The sequence below is a fragment of the Procambarus clarkii genome, chromosome 50 (assembly GCF_040958095.1).
Source record: "Procambarus clarkii isolate CNS0578487 chromosome 50, FALCON_Pclarkii_2.0, whole genome shotgun sequence".
In the NCBI taxonomy this organism is placed as follows: domain Eukaryota; kingdom Metazoa; phylum Arthropoda; class Malacostraca; order Decapoda; family Cambaridae; genus Procambarus; species Procambarus clarkii.
The window spans coordinates 14,095,539-14,122,342 of NC_091199.1; the positions used below are offsets into that span (position 1 = coordinate 14,095,539).

At 44.4% G+C, this 26,804-nt stretch overlaps 1 protein-coding gene across 1 annotated transcript in view; it reads left to right on the top strand.

Moving 5' to 3' along the window:
- LOC123772661 (serine-aspartate repeat-containing protein I) overlaps positions 1-26,804 on the top strand; it is a 41,733-nt gene that overhangs the window by 4,154 nt on the left and 10,775 nt on the right. The window contains exons 2-11 of the mRNA XM_069303574.1: positions 887-1,816; positions 11,392-11,547; positions 12,264-12,551; positions 13,748-13,939; positions 15,060-15,227; positions 18,138-18,232; positions 19,049-19,079; positions 20,773-20,847; positions 21,292-21,378; positions 24,775-24,895. Coding sequence (XP_069159675.1) covers positions 920-1,816; positions 11,392-11,547; positions 12,264-12,551; positions 13,748-13,939; positions 15,060-15,227; positions 18,138-18,232; positions 19,049-19,079; positions 20,773-20,847; positions 21,292-21,378; positions 24,775-24,895 — 2,110 coding nt within the window. The 5' untranslated portion in view covers positions 887-919. The remainder of the gene's footprint in view (positions 1-886; positions 1,817-11,391; positions 11,548-12,263; positions 12,552-13,747; positions 13,940-15,059; positions 15,228-18,137; positions 18,233-19,048; positions 19,080-20,772; positions 20,848-21,291; positions 21,379-24,774; positions 24,896-26,804) is intronic.

Consider the following 26,804-nt stretch of genomic DNA (forward strand, 5'->3'; position numbering starts at 1 on the left):
TATATATATTACTTTTAAATATTGTTGAAAATATACTTTGCAAAATAATGTGATATTTAAGATTACAAGGTTTTTATGCACTATACAGTAGTTTACGTTTAGATTAGGTGACTGCCTTTTTCCCGCCTTGGCGATCAATCTTCACTGTACAGTTTACAACGAACACAAACTGTATCAGGAATTCAATAAAGTGAGGTTCGTTAAGAGCAAGGGCTGACTGTACTGCATTTATATCTAAAGGTTCTTTAATTAGGTTCTTTGTGGTTACACATGTGTCTGTTAAACGATTTGGCTGGTCGCATTCAAGGGACTTGCCCAATATATATATATATATATATATATATATATATATATATATATATATATATATATAATGTCGTACCTAGTAGCCAGAACGCACTTCTCAGCCTACTATGCAAGGCCCGATTTGCCTAATAAGCCAAGTTTTCATGAAATAATGTTCTTTCGACTACCTAACCTACCAAACCTAACTTTTTCGGCTACCTAACCTAACCTAACCTAACCTATAAAGATAGGTTAGGTTAGGTTAGGTAGGGTTGGTTAGGTTCGGTCATATATCTACGTTAATTTTAACTCCAATTAAAAAAAATTTACCTCATACATAATGAAATGGGTAGCTTTATCATTCCATAAGAAAAAAATTAGAGAAAATATATTAATTTAGTAAAACTTGGCTTATTAGGCAAATCGCGCCTTGAATAGTAGGCTGAGAAGTGCGTTCTGGCTACTAGGTACGACACACATATATATATATATATATATATATATATATATATATATATATATATATATATATATATATATATATATATATATATATATATATATATAAACACAAAATTAAATGTATTTCTTCTTTTTTCAGATCTGAACTGTGAAGGTTGTTTTAATTGGCAAAATGGCAGATAAAAGTTCCCAAATGACTAGCCATGATCATTCAAGCATGGCACTATCTTTTGAAGAACACGCCAATATACAGATTTTACAAGCAAAATCCTATACTTCAATGAAATTTGATTGCAGTACTATTGAGCTATGTAAAATTCAACATGTTGAGAATGGCCCATGGAGATTTTATCTCCAGTTTGAAAAGCAAAGGGCATTGGTTGATACATTGAATACCAAGCTTAAGGTGTTTTCAGAGTTTAAACAAACAACGACAACATTATTTAAAAGACCAAAGGTCGGAGATCCTGTAGTTTGCAGATCCATTCACAGATTTTACCGGGGATTTGTACTGGGAACCAAAGATCTCAATGTAGACATATACTGTGTTGATAGAGGATTTACACTTACAAAGCATTTAAGTGATATTTGGAAATGCCCACAAGATGCATTGGAAATACCGGTTTTAATTTGCACATGTTGCTTGTATGGACTTCCTGACACTTCAGATAATGAGACATCCGAAGTCTTTAAACGGCTAATCAGTAGCCCTAGAGGTGATTTTTTTGGTCATGTTATTAGTGACAATCGTGATATTACATTGGTATCATTGTTCACTAATAATAAGTCTGTATTAGACTTGTTAACTAATTATGAACAAGCTACTGACAGTTTGAAAGTACCTGAAAACTTTCAAGCAGTGATTGTCCATGTCGATGAAGAAACAGGTATTATATATATGCAAGAATGCAAAGCCAAAGAACAGTTGGCTATTTTGCATGAAGAACTTCAGACTCAACATTCTAAGGCATTAGATCACATTAAGAAAGGTCAACCTTGCCTTGCCCTTTTCTCTGGTGATAATCAATGGTATAGAGGAATGATTAAGGATGCAGGAGATCGCATGACAGTAAGTAATTATGCAGTTAATTTCAAATAGTCAAGTAAGTTGGAGTTGGCAGACTTCTGTTGATTACTGGAAATTTGAAGGCAGGAATTATTTCATATGTTAGCCTATTGTTGTAATAAGTGACTGGTTTGATATTAATGTAGATGCACACCAGATTGATTTTTTGGGGGGTCATATATGGATAAACATAACAGTCTCTTTCACCTCTGCATTTTTTGGGGGTCATATATGAATAAACATAAGTCTCTTTCACCTCTGGAGATCTGGAACTGGAGATCTGTGGAGGTACGACTGCACCCAGCGTGACGGGAGATGTCTCCCGGACCAAATGGTGACCAGATGGTGCTTGACTGGAGATTGTACTGGTTTGCTGAAGAGAGAGAGAAGATTAAGCCACCCAAAAGGTGGCTTGGGCATGAATAGCCCATAAGTGGTGGCCCTTTTGAGCCATTTCCAGTATCAATAGATGATACTGGAGATCTGTGGAGGTGCGACTGCACCCTGCGTGACGGGAGATGTCTCCCGTGGGTTTGCTGAAACTGGAGGCCTGTTTATATAGGATCGTCGTGATCGTTACTATTATGGGCTATTCATGCCCGTGCCACCTCTTGGGTGACTTAATCTTTATCAATCAATCGTTACTGTCTTCACTACCTTGCACGGTCCCTGCAACATTCTCACTCGTTTATGCCGTGCTTTGTCTTATCCCTCATGTAGGTCCTTGCACCGTCTTCCTTTTCCTCTACGGGTGTCTCGCTTGCAAAATTCCCTCTCGGTTCATTTAATTTAATTTTGCCCCGAGGGGCGAGTTTATTGGGCAGTGACACACATTCCGTGAGTGGACACACCGCCATAGTGACAGTATTGGGCAGCGCCACTCATCCTGTGAATGACCATACCGCCATAATTACAGTGGCATACCGCCATCATTCCTCTCAATGTTTGCTGACGATGCCTAAATTATGAGGAGGATTAAGACAGAGGAGGACTGCTTGAGGCTTCAAGAAGACCTGGACAAACTGAGGGAATGGTCGAACAAATGATTGTTAGCGTTTAACCCAAGCAAATGTAATGTTATGAAGATAGGTGTAGGGAGCAGGAGGCTAGATACAAGGTATCATTTGGGAGATGAAATACTTCAAGAGTCAGAGAGAGAGAGAAAGACTTTGGGGTTGATACCCCCTCCCCGCTCAGCTCGTTGTCGCCGTGTGGGGGCTTAGTGGGCGGCTGCCGGAGTGTGATGCTCCCTGGGACAGTCCTCTGTCCTTTTCTAGCCTTGTGCTCCTGCTGCCGTCCTCTCCAATTCTGCTGGGCATCTTTTCCTTTTCCTTCTGTTTCCTTTTTCTCCCCCCTCTTCTCCTATCTGCTTGCCGTTTCCTGCCGACCTTTTGCTCGTTCTGGTTCTTCCCTTGGACTTCTTCTATTTTGACGCCCGGGTGCTTGAGGAGGCATACTCTTGCACCCGTAGAACTGCAGTACCCGACGTCGAGAGCGAGGGGAACCTTTTATTGTCAATCCCCACTTCGTCACTGAACCCGATCTCGACGGACTGTCGGTTTCTTAAGGTGGCGTTTGTGGGGCGTATACTCACGACGCACCCCTAGGAGGCCCCGACAAGATCGGCGATAGCTTCTTGTTGGGTGTCCTGCCTCTAATTGTGGCTCCATGGTGGGTGTGGGGGCACATTCGTGAGTGAATTCTTCTTTCGTCAAGATGATTACCCCTGCTTCGGCTTCTTCTGGTTTACCTTCTCAGGCTCGTGGGGTGGGCGACCAAGCCCCCGAGTCGGTCCGTATTGGGAGACCGGGCTCTGTAGCCTCCGCTGCATTGGGCCCCGACCTTGCTCCCCCTTTGGCCTCTCTGACTCCTTCCTCTGGCTCCCCTCCCTCCTCTGTGGTTGGGTCGAGCCCCAAGCTCCCAGTGGTGACTACCTCGTCCCCTGGCGCGGCTCCTCCTCTGGTTGTAACTACTGCACCTTTTAACCCCTCTCTCTCTGGGGGTTCTCACCGCCGTCCTCGTCACGGCCGCCCTCGCTCGATTCCTTCCAGTTCTGCTACCTATCAAGCCTTGTTTGGTCCCGCTTCGTGGGCCAAATATTTTGATCTCCTCCCTCTTGATTCTGCGCCTCCTGACGATTTCTCCCTCCATCGACATCTCATTGATTCCGTGGATGCCTCCATTACTTTCAACCCCACTCGTCTCGGTGCACGTGTCGTTGCTGCTCCTTCTCAGGATGCTGCTTCCCGCTTGGCTGCCTTATCCTGCCTTGGCGAGACCCCCGTTCGGGTCTCGAAGAACGCTCAGTTGAATGCCAGTGTTGGCACTATTTTGCTCCCGCCCCATGTTGCGACCGGTGTTCGGGACCTGCGCGACTGCCACGACGATATTCGCCATATCCTCGCTGCCCAGGGCCATTCTATTCTCCAGGTGGACACGTTTACTCGTCCCCCTCGTGGTAGTCGCCGTCAACCCCTCCGGGTTGTGAAGATTACCTTTGATGGTAGGACCCTTCCACCCTCTGTCATTCTTGCTGGTGCCAGGTGCTCTGTCCAGGAGTACATTCCTTCTCCTCGGCTCTGCAACAAGTGCTGGAGGTTTGGGCATGGTGCCCTCCGCTGCTCCGGGACTGTCTCTCTCTGTCCTTTGTGTGGTGGCGAAGGTCACTCTAAGTCGGAGTGCGCTTCTCCCCAGGCTCGTTGCCTCAACTGCGGTGAGGCCCATCCTACCTTCTCCCGTGCGTGTGTCCATTACAAGCTTGAGGCAGCTGTCCTCAACTTGAAGCACCGGGAGCGTTTATCTTTTCCTGAGGCGAGGCGCCAGGTTCGCCGGCTCCCGCCTTATGCTAATATCTCTTATGCTCGCGTGTTGCGCTCTTCCTCTCCTCGTCCTTCCCGCCTTCCTCAGACTCACAACCGTTTCCGGGCCTTGGACCCTGATGCGCCCACTGCCCCCTCCTCTGTCCCTTTGGGTTCTCTCCCGAAGGATCCTCCTCCTGGTCCTCTGTCTGGGGTTCCCCTTCCTTCTACCCGGTCTGTCGTGTCTTCTGTGTCTTCTTCCTCGTCCCCCTCCGATCCTCCTTCCCATCCTCTTCCTCCATCTATCGGCTCTCCCCACCGCCTGTCGGTGCGGGCGGATGTCCATCGCTCTCCTAACGGCCGTCGTGTGTGCTCTCGTTCGGCTTCTCCTGTTGAGACACTGGAATCCGTTGCCCGGTACGTAGTTGCTGGGACACCGGTCTCTTTAAGTCAGAAGCGTAAGCCTGGCTCCTCTCCTTCCTCTTCCCCGGCGGGTAAGAAGGCTTCGCTTTCTTCCTCAGCTCCTCCTTCTGGCTCTGTTGCTCCTTCCCCTCCCGTTTCAGTGCTTGCGCCTCCTGTTCCTGCTATGGAGGTTTCTTTGGCCCCTGCTTCCCTTTCGGTTGCTGCTCTTGCTGGGGTGCGCTCCCCTCTTTCTACTCCCCCTCTTCCTGCTGCTGTCCTTGACTGCTCCTCTCCGTTGTCTCCTCTTCCTCCTCCTCCTCCTCCTCCTCCGGACCCTGCCCGCCCACCTCTGATCTGTTCTCCCGTTTCCTTCCCTCCGTCTTTGCTCAGTTTACCCATGTCCCCTAACCCTGACTTTGCTGACCCTGATCCCGACCCTGATATTCTTTAACGTGCTCTGTTGCTCTTTCGCCTTTGTTTCTTCCTTGTTCTCTGTTTTTGTCCTTTCTCTTCTCGTCGTTGTCCATTCTTCAATGGAACGTTCGAGGTTATTACGCCAATTTCCTCGAACTCCAACTTCTGATTTCGCGGTTTTCGCCCCTTTGTGTCTGTCTCCAGGAGCCAATGCTTGGTGCTCGTCCTGGTCGTTTTCGTGGCTATTCCTTTCTCTCCCCCCCCCAGCCATTGCTGGGGCTTCTAATTCTTCTGCTCTCTTGATTCGGGCTGATGTTCCCTTTGTTCCTTTACTTTTTCCTTCGCCTCTCCATTGTTCTGCTGCTCGTATCTTTGTGGGGAAATGGTACACAGTTTGTTCCATTTATCTCCCCCCGAGTGTCCCGCTCTCTCTTCCTGATTTGAAACACCTCCTAGACTCCTTGCCGGAGCCTGTGCTCCTGCTGGGTGACTTCAATTGTCGTCATTCTCTTTGGGGTGACGTTCTGACGAATACCCGGGGTCGCCTCCTTGAGCCGTTTCTCCTCTCTTCTTCCCTGTCTCTTCTGAATTCTGGTGAGCCCACTCATTTGGACTCTCGAACTCGCACCCTTTCTTGTCTTGATCTTTCTCTCTGCTCTTCTTCTCTTTACTTAGATTTCACGTGGCAGGTTCTTGATGACCTCCATGGAAGTGATCATTTCCCCATCCTTGTTTCCTTTTTCTCTTTTTGCCCTTCCCTCTCTTTCCCTAGGTGGCAGTTTGCTAAGGCGGACTGGACCCTATTTTCCCTCAGTGCTACTCTCTCTGACCTCTCCCTTCTGCCCCTCTCTCGCGCTCTCCTCCTTTTTCATGACACTGTCTTCAACGCTGCCCTCCGCTCTATTCCTCGCTCTTCCTCTCGGGGTCCACGGAAGTGCGTTCCCTGGTGGAATGCGGACTGTGCTCGGGCTGTCCGCTGTAAGCGTGCAGCCTGGAAGAGGCACCGCCGTAGGCAGACGACCGATTCTTTTATTTTCTTTCGGAAAGCGAGTGCGGTGGCCCGTAGGGCCATCCGTACGGCTAAACGTGAATGTTGGGCATCTTATGTCTCAACAATTACGTCCGAAACCCCTCTGGCCCAGATCTGGAAGCGTATCCGCAAGATAGCGGGTAAGTTCGTTCCCGATGTTTCTCCGGTCCTTCACCTCCATGATACTCTTGTGGCGGACCCGTTGCAGGTCGCTTCCGAACTGGGTTCCCACTTTTCTTCTGTTAGCTCTGGTCTTCATCTTCCCCAATCTTTTCTTCTTCGTAAACCTGTCCTTGAGTCTCGTCCTTTAGATTTCTGCACTCATCTTCAGCTTCCCTATAATGATCCCTTCTCTCTCTCTGAACTTCGTTCTGCCCTGGCCCTCTGCGGTTCTACGGCGGCGGGCTCCGATGGTATTCATTATGAGATGCTTCGCCATCTCCCTCCGAGCACGTCTCAGTATTTACTGAGTCTGTATAATCGGATCTGGGAGTCGTCGTCAGTCCCTGAGGACTGGCTCGATGCCGTTGTCCTCCCTGTTCGCAAACCGGGGTCTCTGGGTACTTCCCCTAAGGACTTTCGCCCTATTGCTCTCACAAGTTGTGTCTGCAAACTCTTTGAACGTATGGTTAACGTTCGTCTGATGGGGTTCCTGGAACACCATCACCTCCTCTCCCCTTCTCAATTTGGTTTCCGCAAGTGCCGCAGCACGACAGATGTCCTGGTGAACTTGGAGGTCTATATTCGTACTGCTTTTGCTGCGAAGACCTCCGTTGTTTCCGTCCTTTTTGACCTAGAAAAGGCTTATGACACCACTTGGCGTTATCATATCCTATCTCAACTTCATTCTTTTGGCCTTCGTGGTCATCTCCCTCTCTTTCTCCGCAGCTTCCTCTCTCGTCGTTCCTTTCGGGTGCGCCTTGGTACCGCTCTCTCTCCCTCCTTTCAGCAATACGAAGGTGTGCCCCAGGGTAGTGTTCTGAGCACTACTCTTTTTCTGGTTGCCCTCAATGGTCTTCTTTCCTCTCTTCCTTCTGGTGTCTTCTCCGCTCTCTATGTCGATGATCTTACCCTTTGTTGTCAGGGTGATGATTCGCCTCTCCTTCAACGCCGGCTTCAACTTGCCATTGATGCCGTGTCGTCTTGGGCCACAGGTCATGGCTTCAAGTTCTCTACTTCTAAGACTTGTGCCATGACTTTTACGCGGAAACGGGTTGTTCTTCGTCCCTCTTTGTCACTTTATGGTCATCCCCTTGAATACAAAGATTCCGCGAAGCTTTTGGGGTTATTTCTTGACACTCGTTTGTCTTGGTCTCCCCATATCTCTTACCTCCGTGTTGAGTGCTCTAAGGCCCTTACCCTCCTTCGGGTCTTGTCCCATACTTCTTGGGGGGCAGATAGGCGCACTCTCCTTGCTTTACATTCCTCTCTCGTCCTGTCTAAGCTCGATTATGGTTGCCCTGCTTACTCGTCTGCTTCTCCTTCTACTCTTCGCCGTCTTGATGCTTTGCACCATACTGGGTTGCGTCTCAGTTCTGGTGCCTTTCGTTCGACTCCCATCCTTAGCTTGTATGTTGACACTGGCTTCCTGTCTCTCCAGGACCGCCGTGATCGCTACTGTCTTCGCTATCTTGCGCGGTCCTTACAACATCCTTCCTCTCGCCTCTGTCGTGCTTTAACTTTTACCCCTCCTGCGGTTCCTGTTCCTCTTCACCACCTCCCTTTTTCTGTCCGGTTATCTCGCCTACAGGATTCTCTTTCCGTTCGTATTTCTGATGTTTCTCCTCGTGTTGTTCCTTCTTTGCCCCCGTGGAGGGTCCCTCTTCCGCGGTTTTGTACATCCTTGACCCGTATCACTAAAGCTTTTACCCCTCCTACGGTTCTCAAACGCCTTTTCCTCGAGCACTTTTCTTCTCACTCCCGCTCCGTTTCTGTCTTCACCGATGGGTCTAAGTCAGCGGACGGTGTTGGCTACTCTGTTGTTTTTCCTGATCGCACTTATATGTGTCGCTTGCCTCCGGAGACTAGCATCTTTACAGCGGAACTTTATGCTATTCTCTATGCTCTTCGTCTCCTGCTTTCTCGTTGTCAGTCTTCCTTTGTGGTTGTTGTTGACTCTCGTAGTGCCCTCATGGCTCTCGGGTCCTTTAATCCGGTTCATCCAGTAGTTGTCGAGATCCAGCATTGGCTGTTTCTCATTCACAGTAAATTTAAGTCGGTTGAGTTTTGTTGGGTTCCCAGCCATATTGGTGTGTCTTTAAATGAGCGTGCGGATGCTGCTGCCAAGGAAGCTGTCCGCTCTTGTCCCATCTCTCGCAAAGGCATTCCGTATTCCGACTTTTACCCGGTTATCCATTCCTCAGTCCTTACCCGTTGGCAGGCTTCTTGGTTGTCTGTTACTGGTAACAAGCTACGTACTCTTAAATGTTGTGTTTCCTCGTGGCCGTCCTCCTTCCACCGTAACCGGCGGTGGGAAACAGCTCTGGCGAGGTTGCGTATTGGCCATACTCGCTTAACCCATGGTCACTTGATGGAGCGCCGCCCTGCTCCTTATTGTCCTAGTTGCATCGTCCCTCTTACGGTCGTGCATGTCCTTCTTGAATGTCCTGACTTCCAGGACGAGCGTGTGTCTTGCTTTCCGACCGCCCCTCGCGGTCACCTGTCCCTCGATAGAATTCTTGGTGACTCGGATACTTTTGATATCGTTCGCCTTATGCGTTTTTGTTCTCGTATTGGCATCCTTGGTGATATTTAGCGCCCTCTGATTATTTTGCGTACTTGATGGTGCTACATAGCCTTCCCGGTTTGGTGTCTTCTTTTGATAATTACTTACTTTGGGGTTGATATCACGCCAGACCTGTCCCCTGAAGCCCATATCAAGAGGATAACATCAGCGGCATATGCCAGGTTGGCCAACATAAGAACGGCCTTTAGAAACTTGTGTAAGGAATTATTCAGAACTTTGTATATCACATATGTCAGACCAAGACATGATCACCACGTACAAGATTCTCAAAGGAATTGATAGGGTAGATAAAGACAGGCTATTTAACATAAGGGGCACATGCACTAGGGGACACAGGTGGAAATTGAGTGCCCAAATGAGCCACAGAGATATTAGAAAGAACATTCTTAATGACAGAGTAGTTGACAAATGAAATGCATTAGGAAGTTCGATGTGGTGAAGGCAAACTCTGTACACAGTTTCAAATGTAGATATAATAGAACCCAGTAGGCTAAAAAACCTGTACATCAGTTGATTGACAGTTGAGAGGCGGGACCAAAGAGCCAGAGCTCAACCCCCGCAAGCACAATTAGGTGAATACAGTATTAGGTAGCGCCACTCATCCTGTGAGTGAACACACCGCCATAGCAGCATGTACAACACTCCCCAATAGGAAGAAAACCAGTTGGGTTGTTCATCCTGTCACTTGTCCCCAGACACAACTGAGACTTGCTTAACTGTCTCAAGTGAACAGCTTATCAAACAAGAAGATTAACCTTTGTCAACCCTTAAAAACGTACGTTATCTTGCGGTTGTAAAATGGGGGAATCTTGAGAACAACGTCTGGGATCATCCCGGGCGTAGGTTCGAAACCTCATCACGGCCCTTGTAAATTTGTTCATTGGTTTTTTGGTTTTCTACAACAAACTATCGACAATAACAAAGATGGCCGCCACCACGGGGACTAAACACACCAATAGATGATTGTTTCAAAAGATTCTCATCACAAGATATAATGAAAGAAGGTTTTCTTGGCAGGTTAGAGATAATTGAGGATATGCTAAAGAAGTATTAAGAAGAAGTACTTGAATTAGAAGAAAATGGAGCTCTCAGGGGCGAGTTTCGTACTTTAAAATGAAGTATTCTTCAGCAAGGTAAGAAAATTATTGCATTAACGGACAAGGTAAAGTTTCAGGAGGAACAAATGAAAGGAGCTCCAGGAACTAGTGAAAGAAAATGAGGTATGGAAAGTGAAGAGTGGTGACTTTGAAGAAATAAACAAGAAAGTAGACTCATATAGCAGCCCGTCCAGCTAGTGAACAACTTCAAGGGACGCTGAGGGCCACTAAAAAAGAGAAGAGAGAGAGAGAGAAGACATGTCGGAGATGTGTAAAATATTTCATGAGATTGATAGTGATAAATGAACAGTTAGTCACAATGAATACAAAGAGGACACGGAGGAAATTGTAACACACGGATGTTAGAAAATTATATTTTAGCAGAAGAGTAATAGGAACATAAATAAACTAAATGACCAGGTTGTTGAAGCAATTACTGTTCAAGATTTCATAAGTAGACGTGATAGAAAAAAATAGATTAGGAGTCATTGCATTAGTCAACTGGTGGCTGAAAATTGGGTGGTCCAAGAACTAAGGCTCAATCCTGTAGGTACAAATGAGCAAGTTCACAGACATATTCACACTAAAGTTGCACACATAAAAAAAGAAAGAGTATTAGGCAAGAACAAATTAAATTGAGATTGCATCCAAAGTCAAGAAACACTCGAAGCTTCTGCATAGTCATATACGAAGGAGAATGACAATGATTGACCAAGTGACTAGATGCTAGTCACTTGGGGAATATTCAGGAAATGAAAAGGAAATATGTGAGGAGCCAAAATGCAAGTGTCCGTGGTATGTTCACGACTGAGCCTGAACAGCTCCCAGTGCTAGGCGAGGATGTAACGCTACATGAAAGACTGACAAATATTTAGATAACAGCAGAGACATTTCTATAAATTCATGTTATATGTAGTCTAGGTAAAGCCTAAACTTGTGTGTACTGTACTGATTTCCTTCTTTGCCTTTGTATGTTAAAAATACTGATTGTTAGCAATATTTTTCAACTTCAAAACATAACGCCGCAGAATAAGATATATCTCACTGTAAAAGATACTATATTTATAATGTAAGCCATATTTTCTCTACAGGTATTGTTTGTGGATTTTGGTAACGAAGAACCAATGGATATAAATAATATGAGACAGTTGGACCTGAAGTACGTCAGACGTCTCCCAGCTCTGGCCATTCCGTGTATTCTGAACAATGTTACAAAGAAACCATTGAAGATGGATGATTTGAGTAAGGTGAGGTATAGATGTCAGTTTTGTTGGCGGTTTACATGTGATGTTGGTTGTGGACCAGCTGACTTTGGTCACCGATGGTAGGTAGCACTTTGATGGGGTAGTAAAATGAGGAAGTAAATGCAGTACAGTACATCTTTTGTCACCAGTGGTAGTATGCTAACAGGTAGTCCCACCAACCTGTTACAGGATATGGGTACTTGGCAGCTCCACGCTCAGGTTCCCCGTTTGTCATGGGTTTTGATCTCTGTTGATCACACGGCATATCTTGTTGACCAGACCACACACTACAAGGGGAAGGGACGACGACGTTTCAGTCCGTCTTGGACCATTCTCAAGTCAATTGTGACTTGACTTGTCGATTTAGTGTGTGGTCTGGTCAACATACTTCAGCCACGTTATTGTGACTCATCGCCTGCACGGCGTGTCTTATGGAGAGAGGTCTTGCATTTTCTGTCAGCGCTCGAGTTGTTTTCCGCTCAGCTTCGGTCCGATCTGCCTGCGGCATCCTGAAGTTCCACCATGGCCTTGTCATCGGCTTTGCGGGCCATCGAGGGTTTGCTCAAGTTGTTTCATCTGCTTCTCCAGGACATGGTTGCGGAGTTACATTAAGCTATTGTACCCAACTTCACATACTGTATCTGGTTTAAATTTTGCCAAGGTGTAATACAATTTCTTATTTAGTAAATCTAAATGCATGTGTTTTTCTTATATTTCAGGTTATTAAGGAAGATAAAGTGAATGTAGTGGTTGTGGGTGAGAGAACAGTGGAGCGTGAAGAAATGATGCTCAAGGTTTATGTGGTAGAGCTGTATTCTTTGGCTTCAGTGCCACTCAACAAGTTCTTCCCTCAAATTGAACCATCAGTCAAGGAAAAAACAAGTTGTAATGTTCAGAGAGAAGAGACTACCAGCTCCAACCAAAGAGTAAAATTCTGCCTACTAACATCAGTAAAATCTCTCGCTCACTTTTATCTCGTACCTACTGAAAATGAGAAAACAATTCAGGTAAAAATTCCCAAGTAATTTTTAGATAAAATTATGTCATTACGGTAATCGTCATAATACTGAAATGTATAAAAAGTGTGTTATTAAAGCGTATTTGGGTGATATAAACTTAAATTGTACTTTAGTTTGTCTAGTTGTCCCCTAAAACGTTTTGATAATTGATTTGCCATATACTAACTTTTGCTCACTCCTGTACATGATCATTTCATATTAAATATATATGTTCAACATTATGTATAATGTTATATAATATTGTATAATATAGTATAAATGGGCACTTCACCCTTTACGTGATTAAGGACCCTGGCAAACTCTTCATCAGACTGGGGACTTCCAGGGCTTTGGTTTTCTATTCTGTTAATAACTTCCAACCTTTTAACTATTAAACAATTCAGCTTGTCTTCACTACCTACATAGTCTTGTTCACGTTTAGGTAAAATATTATTTTGTCCCTCTGGTAACTACAGAGATAAAATACTTATTTAGAATGTCACCCATTTCTGCATCATTATCAGATTCGTGAACTAACAAATATTTAAAGGAACGTGTGTCTTCCTTAGTCTTTATTTGATCTGTCTGAAAGAACCGCATTAGGTTTTTTGCCTTCCCTGCCATATATGCTTTATAGTTTTGTTATACCATCCAACACTCGAAACACCACATACATTACTCGTTACATCACCCATCACTCGCTATGCCACCCGCCCATCGTTACACTAAAACTTAATCATAACACCATCCTGAAATCGCCACACCAACCTGCATTGGTAAACCACCCTGTACTCGCCACACCAACCTGCATTGCTTACACCACCACCCTGCACTCGCCACACCAGCCTGCATTGCTTACACCACCACAGTGCACTCGCCACACCAGCCTGCATTGCTCACACCACCACCCTACACTAGCCACACCAGCCTGCATTGCTCATACCACCACCCTTCACTCGCCACACCAGCCTGCATTGCTTACACCACCCTTCACTCGCCACACCAACCTGCATTGTATTGAGAAATATACCTGAACGAGAATACCTTTTCTAATTGCTCTGGTCCATTTGAATCCTGTAATGTTTGCTTCTCACGGAGTATTTTTGCCACAAAATTGTTTATTAGTGCAATTATTATCTTAGTGGTGTTCGCAAAATGAAGAATCCTTCGAAACAAAATGTTGTAATACCAAACTACATTTTCAGTATATTAAGAAGATGATGAAAGACATTAGTGGTCGTAGCTCATACCAAGATATTAAAATACACACCGGAATGCTGGTGGCTTATCGTGAGAAGGATCAGTGGCACCGGGCAGTTGTAGCTCACCGCCAGAATTATACACTCAAGTTATTTCTGATTGACTCCGGTGTGAAAACAACTGGGAATATTCAAAAGGTAAGGAGGACTTGTTGCTTGCACATGCATAAATTTAAGATGTTTAGCATATACATGTTTCATACATTCTGAAGCTGTCACGGGAGACATCTCCCGTCACGCAGGGTGCAGTTGCACCTCCACAGATCTCCAGTATCCGCTCTTGATACTGGTAATGGCTCCAAAGGGCCACCACTTACGGGCTATTCATGCCCGTGCCACCTTTTGGGTGGCTTAATCTTCATCAATCAATCATCTGAAGCTGTGTTCCATTAAGTAGATTGATTAATTTCATATCAGGAAAATTGCTTAGCCAAATATCACTATATAGCAGTAGACTACTTAGATATTGAATCACTCTAGAGCTCAAGGAATTTAAAAAAAAGTATTGTATAGGCGAGTCTGTTAATGCTTTCCGGGAGAGCAGGCGTCTTCAATCCTTAAGAATTACACAACCCGGCCTCAGACCAAGTTCATTCCATCCAGCGGTCGACCCCAAAGACGCATTCATAATGCTTCGTTTTCTTGCTCTTATAGTATATTATTTATGTATACACTTATACTCTTACATAATATTATACTTTTATAGTATAATATTAATAAAATACTGTTAGAGCAGTCTTCTTGGTCTTTTAGTATATTATGTATATAATTGTGCTCTTACATAATAGTATACTCTTATAGTCTACTATAAATAATATACTGTAAGAGTGCATATGCTATACTATATGAGTGCATGAACAATAATTTAGTATCAGTACTGCATACATAGTAGGGATTGAGATCAAATGAGTTTTATAAGTAATACACTGTGGCATGAATAGCCATTAATTTGAAGGGTAAACTAGTGTTTTAACTAGCTGTTGACTTTAAACCTAATGGTGGTGATGAGCTTGAAATACGTTTATAATTGTCATGATATTAATTTTAATCCCTAAATTACTGCAAGGTATGCGTGTTCATTTGAATGTAAATAAATTCTTACCGTAACCAAATATTTGTAAAATGTTTGTTTGATTATACATATTTCATGCATATGTTTGATAATAGATATTTTAGATCAGAAGTTTGAGTCTACATATTTCATGCGCATGTTTGATTCTACATATTTCATGCACATGTTTGATTCTACATATTTCAGATCAGAAGTATCCCTGGTATTATAAGCGAGATTCCTCCCCAGGCCTTAAATTGCACCTTAGATGATAGCTACGAGATGGATGATGCTGTTACTTGTAACCACTTGAAGCAAATGCTTGGAAACAAAGTGCGTGTGACCTTCATCTCGTGCACAGATGACAAGTGGAAGGTAATTCATGTGTATTATCAGTGGTTGACTATACACACAGAAATCACAATTGCGTGATGCATCAAATGAACAAATCCACAAGGGCCGTGACGAGGATTCGAACCTGTCGTAGCTCAGTCGATTAAAGCAGCGTTTGGGATGCTCTCTGACGAGGATTCGAACCTGTCGTAGCTCAGTCGATTAAGGCAGCGTCTGGGATGCTCTCTGACGCAGGTTCGAATCCTCGTCACGGCCCTTGTGGATTTGTTCATTGACTATACACCTTACACCTCTTCCAGTACAGCTTTATTCTCAAGCGTGTTGGAACACCTTCGCTGTTGTAACTACAGGGGACGGAGGGAGAGAACTATCAGCGGGGAAAGTGCCAAGCTATTACGAGTATATAGCACTTGGAACGGATCAGGATAAGGATTTGGGATGGGATAAGACGGGGGAGGGGGGGGGAAGAATGGTGTCAAACTACTTGGACGGTCGAGGGATTGAACGCGGACCTGAATGACGCGAGACTGTCACACTCTACCTTCCGGCCAGGTTCTGTTTGTCTAATTCATAATTTATTTATTAGGTACCTTATATAATTTCCTGTCATCATCATCATCACAATTGATCACCATGTTACTTTAAAACTGAAAATGTTGTCAAATGTTTTGGTTTCTCAGACCTGACCTAACATACAGCTTGACTGGTGTTTACTTTAGCTGTGGGTGGGCTTGGGTCGTATAAGTGATGTTATGTGACCCGTGGGTGCTCATGCTCTCCCTCACCGCGAGTGTTCCAAGTCCAATGTTTGTTTTGTCGTGACGATTTCGATTGCTGAGTTTATTGTGCACCCCATACTCATTCTGTGAGCGGTAGAGCAAAAAAAAAAGATTACAGAGGACACAAAGGGTCCTTATCAGACCTCAATGGAGATTATTACATTAACAATTTCATCTATCCTTCACACCTTATAGTTACAATGTTACCGTGGCGCTTGCCTTGCGTCCGGCCTGCTTTTTTTTATTTAATTTCTTTATTATGTACTCCTATACCCATGCCGTTGGCGGTGGCGGAGAGGGGTTACAGAGGCACCTAATGGGTTCGCGAATTGACCCCCATAGTTCGTTTACCTAGGCAAGTGACAATCTTGTAAAGCTAGTTACACAATTGTTAATGTTACACACACACATGTACATATATATACGTCCATGTATGTAAATACATATACATATCAGTAATCTTTTTTTCATATCGCAAGTGATTCAACAAGAGGCTCAACAGTTTATATGTCTCGAGTTGGGTCACCTCACTGAGGAAGTAGTCTTGAGTCAAATCAAGGTATAGTCTGATAATATTGTAATTTTTAAAGGAATAGAGTAAGAAATTAAAATATAATGGCAAGATTTCTGGTGTAAGTCAAGGAACAATAAAGTCAAGGAGAGTTTATCAAGATGGCTTGGGCATCTTACGATGTATATGAATGACGGTGGAGCAGTGAAGCGAGTTTTGAGGGGTAGGAGAAAAATGTTAATTAAGACAAAGATGGACAGACATTATGTGTGCGGGATAAGAGAGAGAACAACACCTGATATGATATTTAAGAAGGCTAAGTGGCAGCAGTCTGTGAAGCAGATATGCGTGTTTTGTTTATATATTCCTGAGTGTTCAGGAGTTAATCAGGTTGTTGTGGGGGTTGTATTCTGGGCGGGGTCAGTAATTCGACCTTCAGGGGGAGGGGTCCTCGATAAAAGCTAAAACGTGTATGAATACACTAGCTTCCTGTCCCCTCCCCACCTCCCCGACAAAATGAATTACTGTATTATGAATTATATATAATTCATGAGGAGCACCCAACCACTTGGGGTGGACGGTAGAGCCACGGTCTCGCTTCATGCAGGTCGGCGTTCAAACCCCGACCGTCCACAAGCGGTTGGACACCATTCCTCTCCCCTCTCGTCCCATCCCAAATCCTTATCCTGACACCCTTCCCAAGTTCAAGTTCAAGTATGTTTATTGAGATAAGAAAGAAATACATCTCAAAGGGATACAGTAGCTTAGGCTATTTCTACCCCCCCCCTCTACTTCAAGTCCCTCAAGGGGCGCACAAATTCAGTGAGTACAAATAGACAAATAACATTACAAGACTCCCATTTAACATTACAAGTTAATATAGTAAGCACAGCATATAATTGTTACACTCTTGGGGCAAAATTCGTGTAGCTCCTAAGTATACTGTCTATCATACCATCTATCACACCCTTCCCAGTGCTATATAGTCGTAATGGCTTGGCGCTTTCCCCCTGATAATTACCCTCATGAGGGACACTACATTGTGCCTTATACAGTAGTGGGGAGCTTCTGTGGATGACTTGGTGATTCAAGTTCAAGTAAGCTTATTGAGACAAGAAAAAAAAATACATCTCAAAGGGATAGAGTAGCTTAGGCTACTAGTGTGGCGGTTATCTTGAGGTTATCTTGAGATGATTTCGGGGCTTTAGTGTCCCCGCGGCCCGGTCCTCGACCAGGCGTCCACCCCCAGGAAGCAGCCCGTGACAGCTGACTAACACCCAGGTACCTATTTTACTGCTAGGTAACAGGGGCATAGGGTGAAAGAAACTCTGCCCATTGTTCCTCACCGGCGCCCGGGATCGAACCCGGGACTACAGGATCACCAGCCCAGTGTGGTGTCCGCTCGGCCGACCGGCTCCCTCCCTCCCTGGCGGTGCTGATTGTTGTATCATGAACAGTTGCCAGTATTGGGTATTCTTAAGCCTCATTTTTCCTCTACTGGTCTCCTGCTTTCTGTGATTCCTCACGATTTAATGAAATTTAATTTTACACCACCAAGCAAATGTTTATATAAAATCACTATATTTGATTACTTAGTTATGAAGTGTAGTCATAACCTACTGTTATTTTTATTTGATGCAGGTATCCTTCAGTTTACAATTGCAGTGTCCAGTCCGTGATGTAAACACTGCCTCAAAAGATCAAGATGATGTTAAACAGATACCACGTCAAGAAAGGTAAAAAAAAAAAAATCTTTTATTTTGTTAGAAACTAAACATTAAAATGGATACTCACATCAAGTCACATTAGGTACACTCCACATAACGTGACATTAGGTGCACTACATGAAGTGGCACAAGGTGCACGCCACATCAAGTCACATTAGATACACTCTACAGATTGCAGAACTTCATTTAAATATACTTTTTTTTTTTTTTTTTTTTTTTTTTTTTTTTTTTTTAATGACATTGCTGCTAATTCTGGAGCTGGTGTGTCATCTGTTGTTTATGTTTTTGAAAGCCATCCAGCACATTTCTTTTTTGAGTGTTGAGCTTTTTGAAGTTAAGAAACAAGCTGCTACAATAAATGGCTCCCACTCCAAACTAATAAGAACTATGAGGACATGTTGAAGGCACAGTCACCATTAATGTCGCACTATATTACAGTATTAATATAGTGCAATCCATATATACGGGAACGTATAGCTCAATTACTTTGTTATATCATTTATCAAGTAGTTTCCTCTATTTACTTTGAGCATTATTTACTAGTTATTAAATGCTTCTGCAAATTCACATGGTAATGATATCCACTCAAAGAGGTCAGTGAATATGCAAAGCGTGATGTTCTGTACATTTATTACATAAACTAGTGTGTATTACGGTCAACATATACTTATAAGTATTAACCCATAAAGAACACATGTTTTCATTATTAGGTTCAACTGCATCTTTAGTCTCTCATTGATTACATTATGTTCTTACTGTCCAATTCTTCCCTTATGGCGAATATGTTTTATTCATTTGTACTTATTGCTTTATGTTATGTTACAGGGAGGCAGGAGGATATCTGTCTGATAGCACGGTGAGTATAGTGAAACCTTCTGTCCATAATTGCAAATTTGCTTCATTTCATTTGATGATCAATTATTCAAATTCAAGTTTTGTGTGTGTGTGTCCGGAAAGGCTCCTTCGGTATCTTCCCCGAGCTGCATACTGGTAGTTAGTTTAGTTCATTTATTATGCACCCCATACCCATCTTATGGGCGGTAGTGGAAAGGGCTACAGAGGCACATAATGGGCTCAGGGACTGAACCCCACAATTCATTTAGCTAAGCAAGTTACAGTCATGATGAGCTAGTTACAAAATTCAGTATAAGTCGTCACATCAACAATGGGTTCGAGATCGACCACAAGTACAGTTTCTAAATTAAGCAACTGACATATGCGGAGAGCTAGTGTCACAATTGATATGTTTGTCCTGCACACCGCCCCCATCCAGTGGGCAGCGGTATACTGGTATATCTGCAGAGTTACAGCCCTGCTCCTGTGCCAGGTAAGTCCACTTGGGGCTCACCATATGTAGATATGTGCTACTTAGAACTTTTTTGTTCAGAATAGCTGAATCTAAAACAATATGGTATATCTGTCAGACCTTCAGTTCCACATCAGGCCTAAGGATTCGGTAACGCCTACCAGAGACCAATATTACAGCCTATCATCCTTTTTTGGTAGTACTTATAGGAAGGATGAGGACCATAGTACGTACGTACTATGGTCCGGTTGTACGTACAACCGACGTACAATACCAATACAATACCGACGTACAACGCATTTAGAAAGTAGAAATCGGTTCTGTTGGATTTGGACAAGCCGTATAACGATTTTCTACTTATGTTGCAAGACAAACTAAGCTAACCTAACCTTCCTAGGCCTAGTACACGCTAAATGAGGCCTAATATAGTTTAATATAGTACATATGTGTGCTATGCTAGGCCTAGGAATATTTAAGTTTGTTTTTAGCTTAATTTTTTCCGAACAATATAAAGCGAATAGAACAAAGTTCTACTGTCTTATTGCTTAGTACGTCAATGTTTGTACAATGGTGCACATAGTTACATAAAGTACATTATAAAGATGAGGATGGGTTGCACAATTTCATCCTTCCGACCTTGATACCTCTAACAGTTTCATCCTTCTGGACCTGAAACCTCCGTTTCATCCATCTGGACCTGAAACCTCTGTTTCATCCTTCTGTACCTGAAACCTCTGTTTCATCCTTCTGTACCTGAAACCTCCGTTTCATCCTTCTGGACCTGAAACCTCTGTTTCATCCTTCTGTACCTGAAACCTCTGTTTTATCCTTCTGTACCTGAAACCTCTTACAGTTTCAGCTTTCTGTGCATAATTATTTGTGAAGTTCATTAAATGCTTCAAACCCATCGCTGCCCTCCGCATATCACAACAACACTGTATTATGTAATGAAGCCGGTAAATACCAAGACTTGAATATCAAAATCAAACTTGAAAAGATTATCAAAGCAAATGGTGATGGGAAGTGGGGGGGGTGTTTACCTTCGACAAGCCACCGGCATCCTGTCCTCGTCGAGGTCACTAGTGTTAGTGGCCTTCAGGCAAATGTGCAGATATTCTCCTACCCACATGTTATCCTTTGGTTACTGTTCATTTATATCTATAATGGTGATTTTGTAATTGTAATTTGTAATTTTCTGTAATTGTAATTTTTGTAATTGAAATGTCTTGACGTCTCTGCTCAGAGTGACGATGGGTCGTCAGAAGTGAGCAGTGCAGCGGCGTCTACTGTGAGCGGGGATAGTGACTCTGGAACAGAGGTAAGACTGCAGTGTCTTCGTCAGACTATTGAGTTCTTAAAGCAGACGATGAAGTCGCAATAACGTTGCTGAAGAGATGATGGCCACACCACACATCACACGATGCCGAAACGACGACGTTTCGGTCCTGTCCTGGACTATCACTCACACATGGCTTGATAATGGTCCAGGGCGGACCGAAACGTCGTCGTTTCTTTGAGTTCTTAAAGCTCAAATGGCTATTTTAAAATTTAACAGTGAATATGTTATTTTTATTTTTTTCTGCGAGAATATAGGGTAGAAATGATATAATTTCTATACCATATTCTCGCAGAATATGGCATTGCAATGATTATATGATTTTTTTTTATATGAATTTGAATTATTTCTTAAAAACCATTTAATATTTTAAGAGTGAATAAATTGAACTCTCAGAATCAGTGTCAGCAAAATGAATTTCCACAGTTCCAGAAGCCGTTGGAGAGGGAGAATGCAGAACTTCGAAAACCTTTTCTCAAACTTGAGACAGAGCTAGAAGAAAGCCGGGAAAATGTGAGTACTGTGGGTTGGAAATTGAAGAATATACAGGTTACCACTGAAAGTCTTTGAATTGTATTGATTAGTTTTGATATTTTTAGTTTTTTGAATTCGTGCTGAATTTGGATTTCTTTGAGGATTCCTATTGGTGGCTCCTTTGTGCTATATGGGGTAGCTCCACCCAATTCAATCCACGCCAAGCTCTTGCAAGTAATTTTAAGCCTACCTGGGATTATAGGTTAAAACCTGGTCCTTTTTATAGAGGTCTGCTTTGTGTTGAACTGTGTCTTGTCCTTGGTAGTATACTGATAAAAAAAATAATAATTATTATTATTTACAAGAAGGTACAATGTTTATGTGAGTTTACATAAGATTGATATTTTACATTCTTGCAAAGCCACTAGCGTTTCGGTCAGATCTTTGACGCCTATGCGAGGCCTTAAGGTGTGAGGGTTTCCGTTTAAGGGTAGCACAGAGCTGGGTTGCCTGCTCGTTCTATAGCGCAACACACGCACCCTTGATTTGATTTAATTGAACACGGGTCTATGCCCGTAATCCGTTTTCGGTGTTAGTGTTCAGTGAGCGCCCCAATCAATCCCACTCTGTGCGCAGTGATCCTGTCTGGTCTATCTTTTTGGACTCTTACAAACCCTATGCAAATTTCGGGGGACCCCATTATAAACCAGCCTTCTGATTCTGCCCTGACAGAGTGCGAGTTTGTGGGATGGCCATTGGTGTTTCATATTCTGATGGCCGTCCATTACTGCCTCTACTTCACTGCTTGTGTGGATGGATCCACCCTGTGACCTGCGGCATGTCCCATCCACCCTGTGACCTGTGACATGTCCCATCCACCCTGTGACCTGTGGCATGTCCCATCCACCCTGTGACCTGTGACATGTCCCATCCACCCTGTGACCTGTGGCATGTCCCATCCACCCTGTGACCTGTCCCATCCACCCTGTGACCTGTGACCTGTGACATGTCCCATCCACCCTGTGACCTGTGGCATGTCCCATCCACCCTGTGACCTGTGGCATGTCCCATCCACCCTGTGACCTGTGACATGTCCCATCCACCCTGTGACCTGTGACATGTCCCATCCACCCTGTGACCTGTGACATGTCCCATCCACCCTGTGACCTGTGACATGTCCCATCCACCCTGTGACATGTCCCATCCACCCTGTGACCTGTGACATGTCCCATCCACCCTGTGACCTGTGGCATGTCCCATCCACCCTGTGACCTGTGACATGTCCCATCCACCCTGTGACCTGTGGCATGTCCCATCCACCCTGTGACCTGTGGCATGTCCCATCCACCCTGTGACCTGTGACATGTCCCATCCACCCTGTGACCTGTGACATGTCCCATCCACCCTGTGACCTGTGGCATGTCCCATCCACCCTGTGACATGTCCCATCCACCCTGTGACCTGTGACATGTCCCATCCACCCTGTGACCTGTGACATGTCCCATCCACCCTGTGACCTGTGGCATGTCCCATCCACCCTGTGACCTGTGGCATGTCCCATCCACCCTGTGACCTGTGGCATGTCCCATCCACCCTGTGACCTGTGACATGTCCCATCCACCCTGTGACCTGTGACATGTCCCATCCACCCTGTGACCTGTGGCATGTCCCATCCACCCTGTGACCTGTGACATGTCCCATCCACCCTGTGACCTGTGACATGTCCCATCCACCCTGTGACCTGTGACATGTCCCATCCACCCTGTGACCTGTGGCATGTCCCATCCAACCTGTGACCTGTGACATGTCCCATCCACCCTGTGACCTGTGACATGTCCCATCCACCCTGTGACCTGTCCCATCCACCCTGTGACCTGTGACATGTCCCATCCACCCTGTGACCTGTGGCATGTCCCATCCACCCTGTGACCTGTGACATGTCCCATCCACCCTGTGACATGTCCCATCCACCCTGTGACCTGTGGCATGTCCCATCCACCCTGTGACTTGTGACATGTCCCATCCACCCTGTGACCTGTGACATGTCCCATCCACCCTGTGACCTGTGACATGTCCCATCCACCCTGTGACCTGTGGCATGTCCCATCCACCCTGTGACCTGTGGCATGTCCCATCCACCCTGTGACCTGTGGCATGTCCCATCCACCCTGTGACCTGTGACATGTCCCATCCACCCTGTGACCTGTGACATGTCCCATCCACCCTGTGACCTGTGGCATGTCCCATCCACCCTGTGACCTGTGACATGTCCCATCCACCCTGTGACCTGTGACATGTCCCATCCACCCTGTGACCTGTGACATGTCCCATCCACCCTGTGACCTGTGGCATGTCCCATCCAACCTGTGACCTGTGACATGTCCCATCCACCCTGTGACCTGTGACATGTCCCATCCACCCTGTGACCTGTCCCATCCACCCTGTGACCTGTGACATGTCCCATCCACCCTGTGACCTGTGGCATGTCCCATCCACCCTGTGACCTGTGACATGTCCCATCCACCCTGTGACATGTCCCATCCACCCTGTGACCTGTGGCATGTCCCATCCACCCTGTGACTTGTGACATGTCCCATCCACCCTGTGACCTGTGACATGTCCCATCCACCCTGTGACCTGTGACATGTCCCATCCACCCTGTGACCTGTGACATGTCCCATCCACCCTGTGACCTGTGACATGTCCCATCCACCCTGTGACCCGTGACATGTCCCATGCACCCTGTGACCTGTGACATGTCCCATCCACCCTGTGACCTGTGGCATGTCCCATCCACCCTGTGACATGTCCCATCCACCCTGTGACCTGTGACATGTCCCATCCACCCTGTGACCTGTGACATTTGTCGTCGTAACGTCTCTCTGACTGAGAGAGGGAAGGGAACTATCAGGAGAAAGCGCCAAGACATTACGACTACAGTACAGTTTCTGGAAAGAGTCGTAATGTCGGCCATTGCCTTATCCTGATCACTTGGATGGGACCAGGATAAGGATTTGGGATGGGACGGAAAGAAAAATTACAAGTGTTGAGGGTTAGGGGAGGAGAGAGAGGGAGAAATGTGGAGAGAGGGTGAAGAGGGAAGGAGATAAAGGGGGGAAGGGGGTGAGAGAACTCCGAGCACAGCTGGCGACCCCATAGAATGTATATGTATGTATGTATGGTGATGCATGGTTGAGATCAGAAATACATGTATTTTTCATACAGGAAACTGTAAAAATATTTTTTTGTATTAAATTTGTCTCGCCCGCCCCCTCACCCCACCCCTACCTTAAGTAACAATTGAACCAAAAATTAAGTGCCGCAGTAAAATGGTTAGTACCTATATGATCCCCCCTCCCCCCTCACCCCTCCCAATTAAATCATGCGCCGCATCTTTATTTTTGTACACGAATTGACAATATACAATACCTACAGGATAAACGAGAGAGGGAGCTAGACAAGGGGTTGACTTCGTCGAGGAGTGAAGCCCATACACCTCTACAGACAGGGGCTGAACTAAGTGGTCAAAGCCAGAAGGAGTTGGATCCCCATCATGGTAAGATGCTATATTAGAGCAACTCATCTTCAGTATTTATCTCAAATAATTGCCGTTTCAGAACTGCAGATAAATTTTATCTTTATAAATTTATATATTTATTTATTGGAAAGTACAGTGGGTTAATTTTTTTATATTTTTGTGTAATTAAGTGGTACATTCTCACATCAGTTATTATTTTCTTGAAGATAAATATTTTCTGTGAACTCGCATGAATGAATTACAGTAGGTTCTCGTTCTGTTGTATTCCTTCATGCTCCGAGTAGTTTATGTTCCGTGCAAATTCTTCAGTAGATGAAAAAAAAATCAGCCTATCTTTAGGAGTAAATGACCGCTGAACTCAGATGCGACCATGTTAGCATCTGATCTAATCTACAGTTTTAGTTTAGTTCATTTATTATGCACCCCATACCCATCTTGTGGGCGGTAGTGGAAAGGGTTACAGAGGCACATAATGGGCTCAGGGACTGAACCCCACAATTCATTTAGCTAAGCAAGTTACAATCTTGATGAGCTAGTTACAAAATTCAATATAAGTCATCACATCAACAATGGGTTCGAGATCGACCTCAAGTACAGGTTCTAAATTAAGCAACTGACATATGTGGAGAGCTAGTGTCAAAATTTATATGTTTGTCCTGCACACCGCCCCCCATCCAGTGGGCAGCGGTGGATAGGTTACAATCACTTAGTTACTACCTACAGTTAGCAAACTGGGGATATTTGGCTAAAATTTCTGGTAGCAGATCATTTTGAATGAAATATTGACACATCGCTGGAACATTGGTTATAGAATTGTCTCTAAATTCACGTATCTTTTCGCACTCCATCACATAGTGACGGAGGGTGTGCGAATAATTTTGTTGACACAGTTTACATTTGGTCAGGTCTACATCAGCAGATAATGAGAATTCCCAGAGATACTTGTAACCGAGTCTAAGCCGAGCAGTAGTAACATCTAGAAGTCTGCTGATTTTATTGGATGATCCATAGATGTGTGGCTCCTCTTGCATGATAGTATGATGATAGATGGAATTACTGGTGTCAATTTCACTTTGCCTCAGATCTACAAGATCTTGTTGAAGTTCTCGGTGTACAGCTGCTCTCAGATTGCTCATTGACAATCCAAGGTTACACTCAACGGCTCCTTTAAAGGCAGATTCTTTGGCTAACTTATCAGCTCTATCATGCATTCGGAGGCCAACATGAGATGGAGACCACATGAAATGGACTCTGTTACCATCCTTAGTAATTTTGTTGTATTTGTGTCTAGCTTCGGACACGAGCATGTTACAGTTATGTCTTAAAGAGTTGAGAGCATTTAAGGATGATAAGGAGTCACTTACAATTAATGTATCAAGTTTTGAGACTTGTACACATTTCAGTGCAAGGATCAAGGCAAATAGTTCAGTCTGAAGGGTAGAGGCCCAGTTGTTTATACGGACTCCCCACTCAAAGTATAGGCCATCGCCCATTGTCAGGACAACTGCACTTCCAGCTGCACCCGTGGTGCGGTGTAGGGAACCATCAGTGTATATAATTTGAGAGAGAGAATGCTCTGTGGACAGAGCATCAATATGGCTTAAGGCGTTGAGCTTTGCCTCAAGACGAAGCTTGGGCTGATCTCTAATTTGCTTCTTGGGTGGAAAGGGAGGGATTAAAACTGGAAAGGGTGTAACCTCCCACGGTGCAGGAAAGTGCCGCTGTTGTTTCTCTTGGTACAAATCATGAACCTGATACATTCTGAGTTGGGTTCCAGTTTTTGTTATCCATTTGGAACAATGCTGATCTTCAACAGTAATTGTAAACTGTTTTACAATGTATCAAATCCTTTAAACAAACTTAAATACGACATCTGATTTTACAAATTATATTATTAAACAATAATGAACAAAACAAAACACTGTTC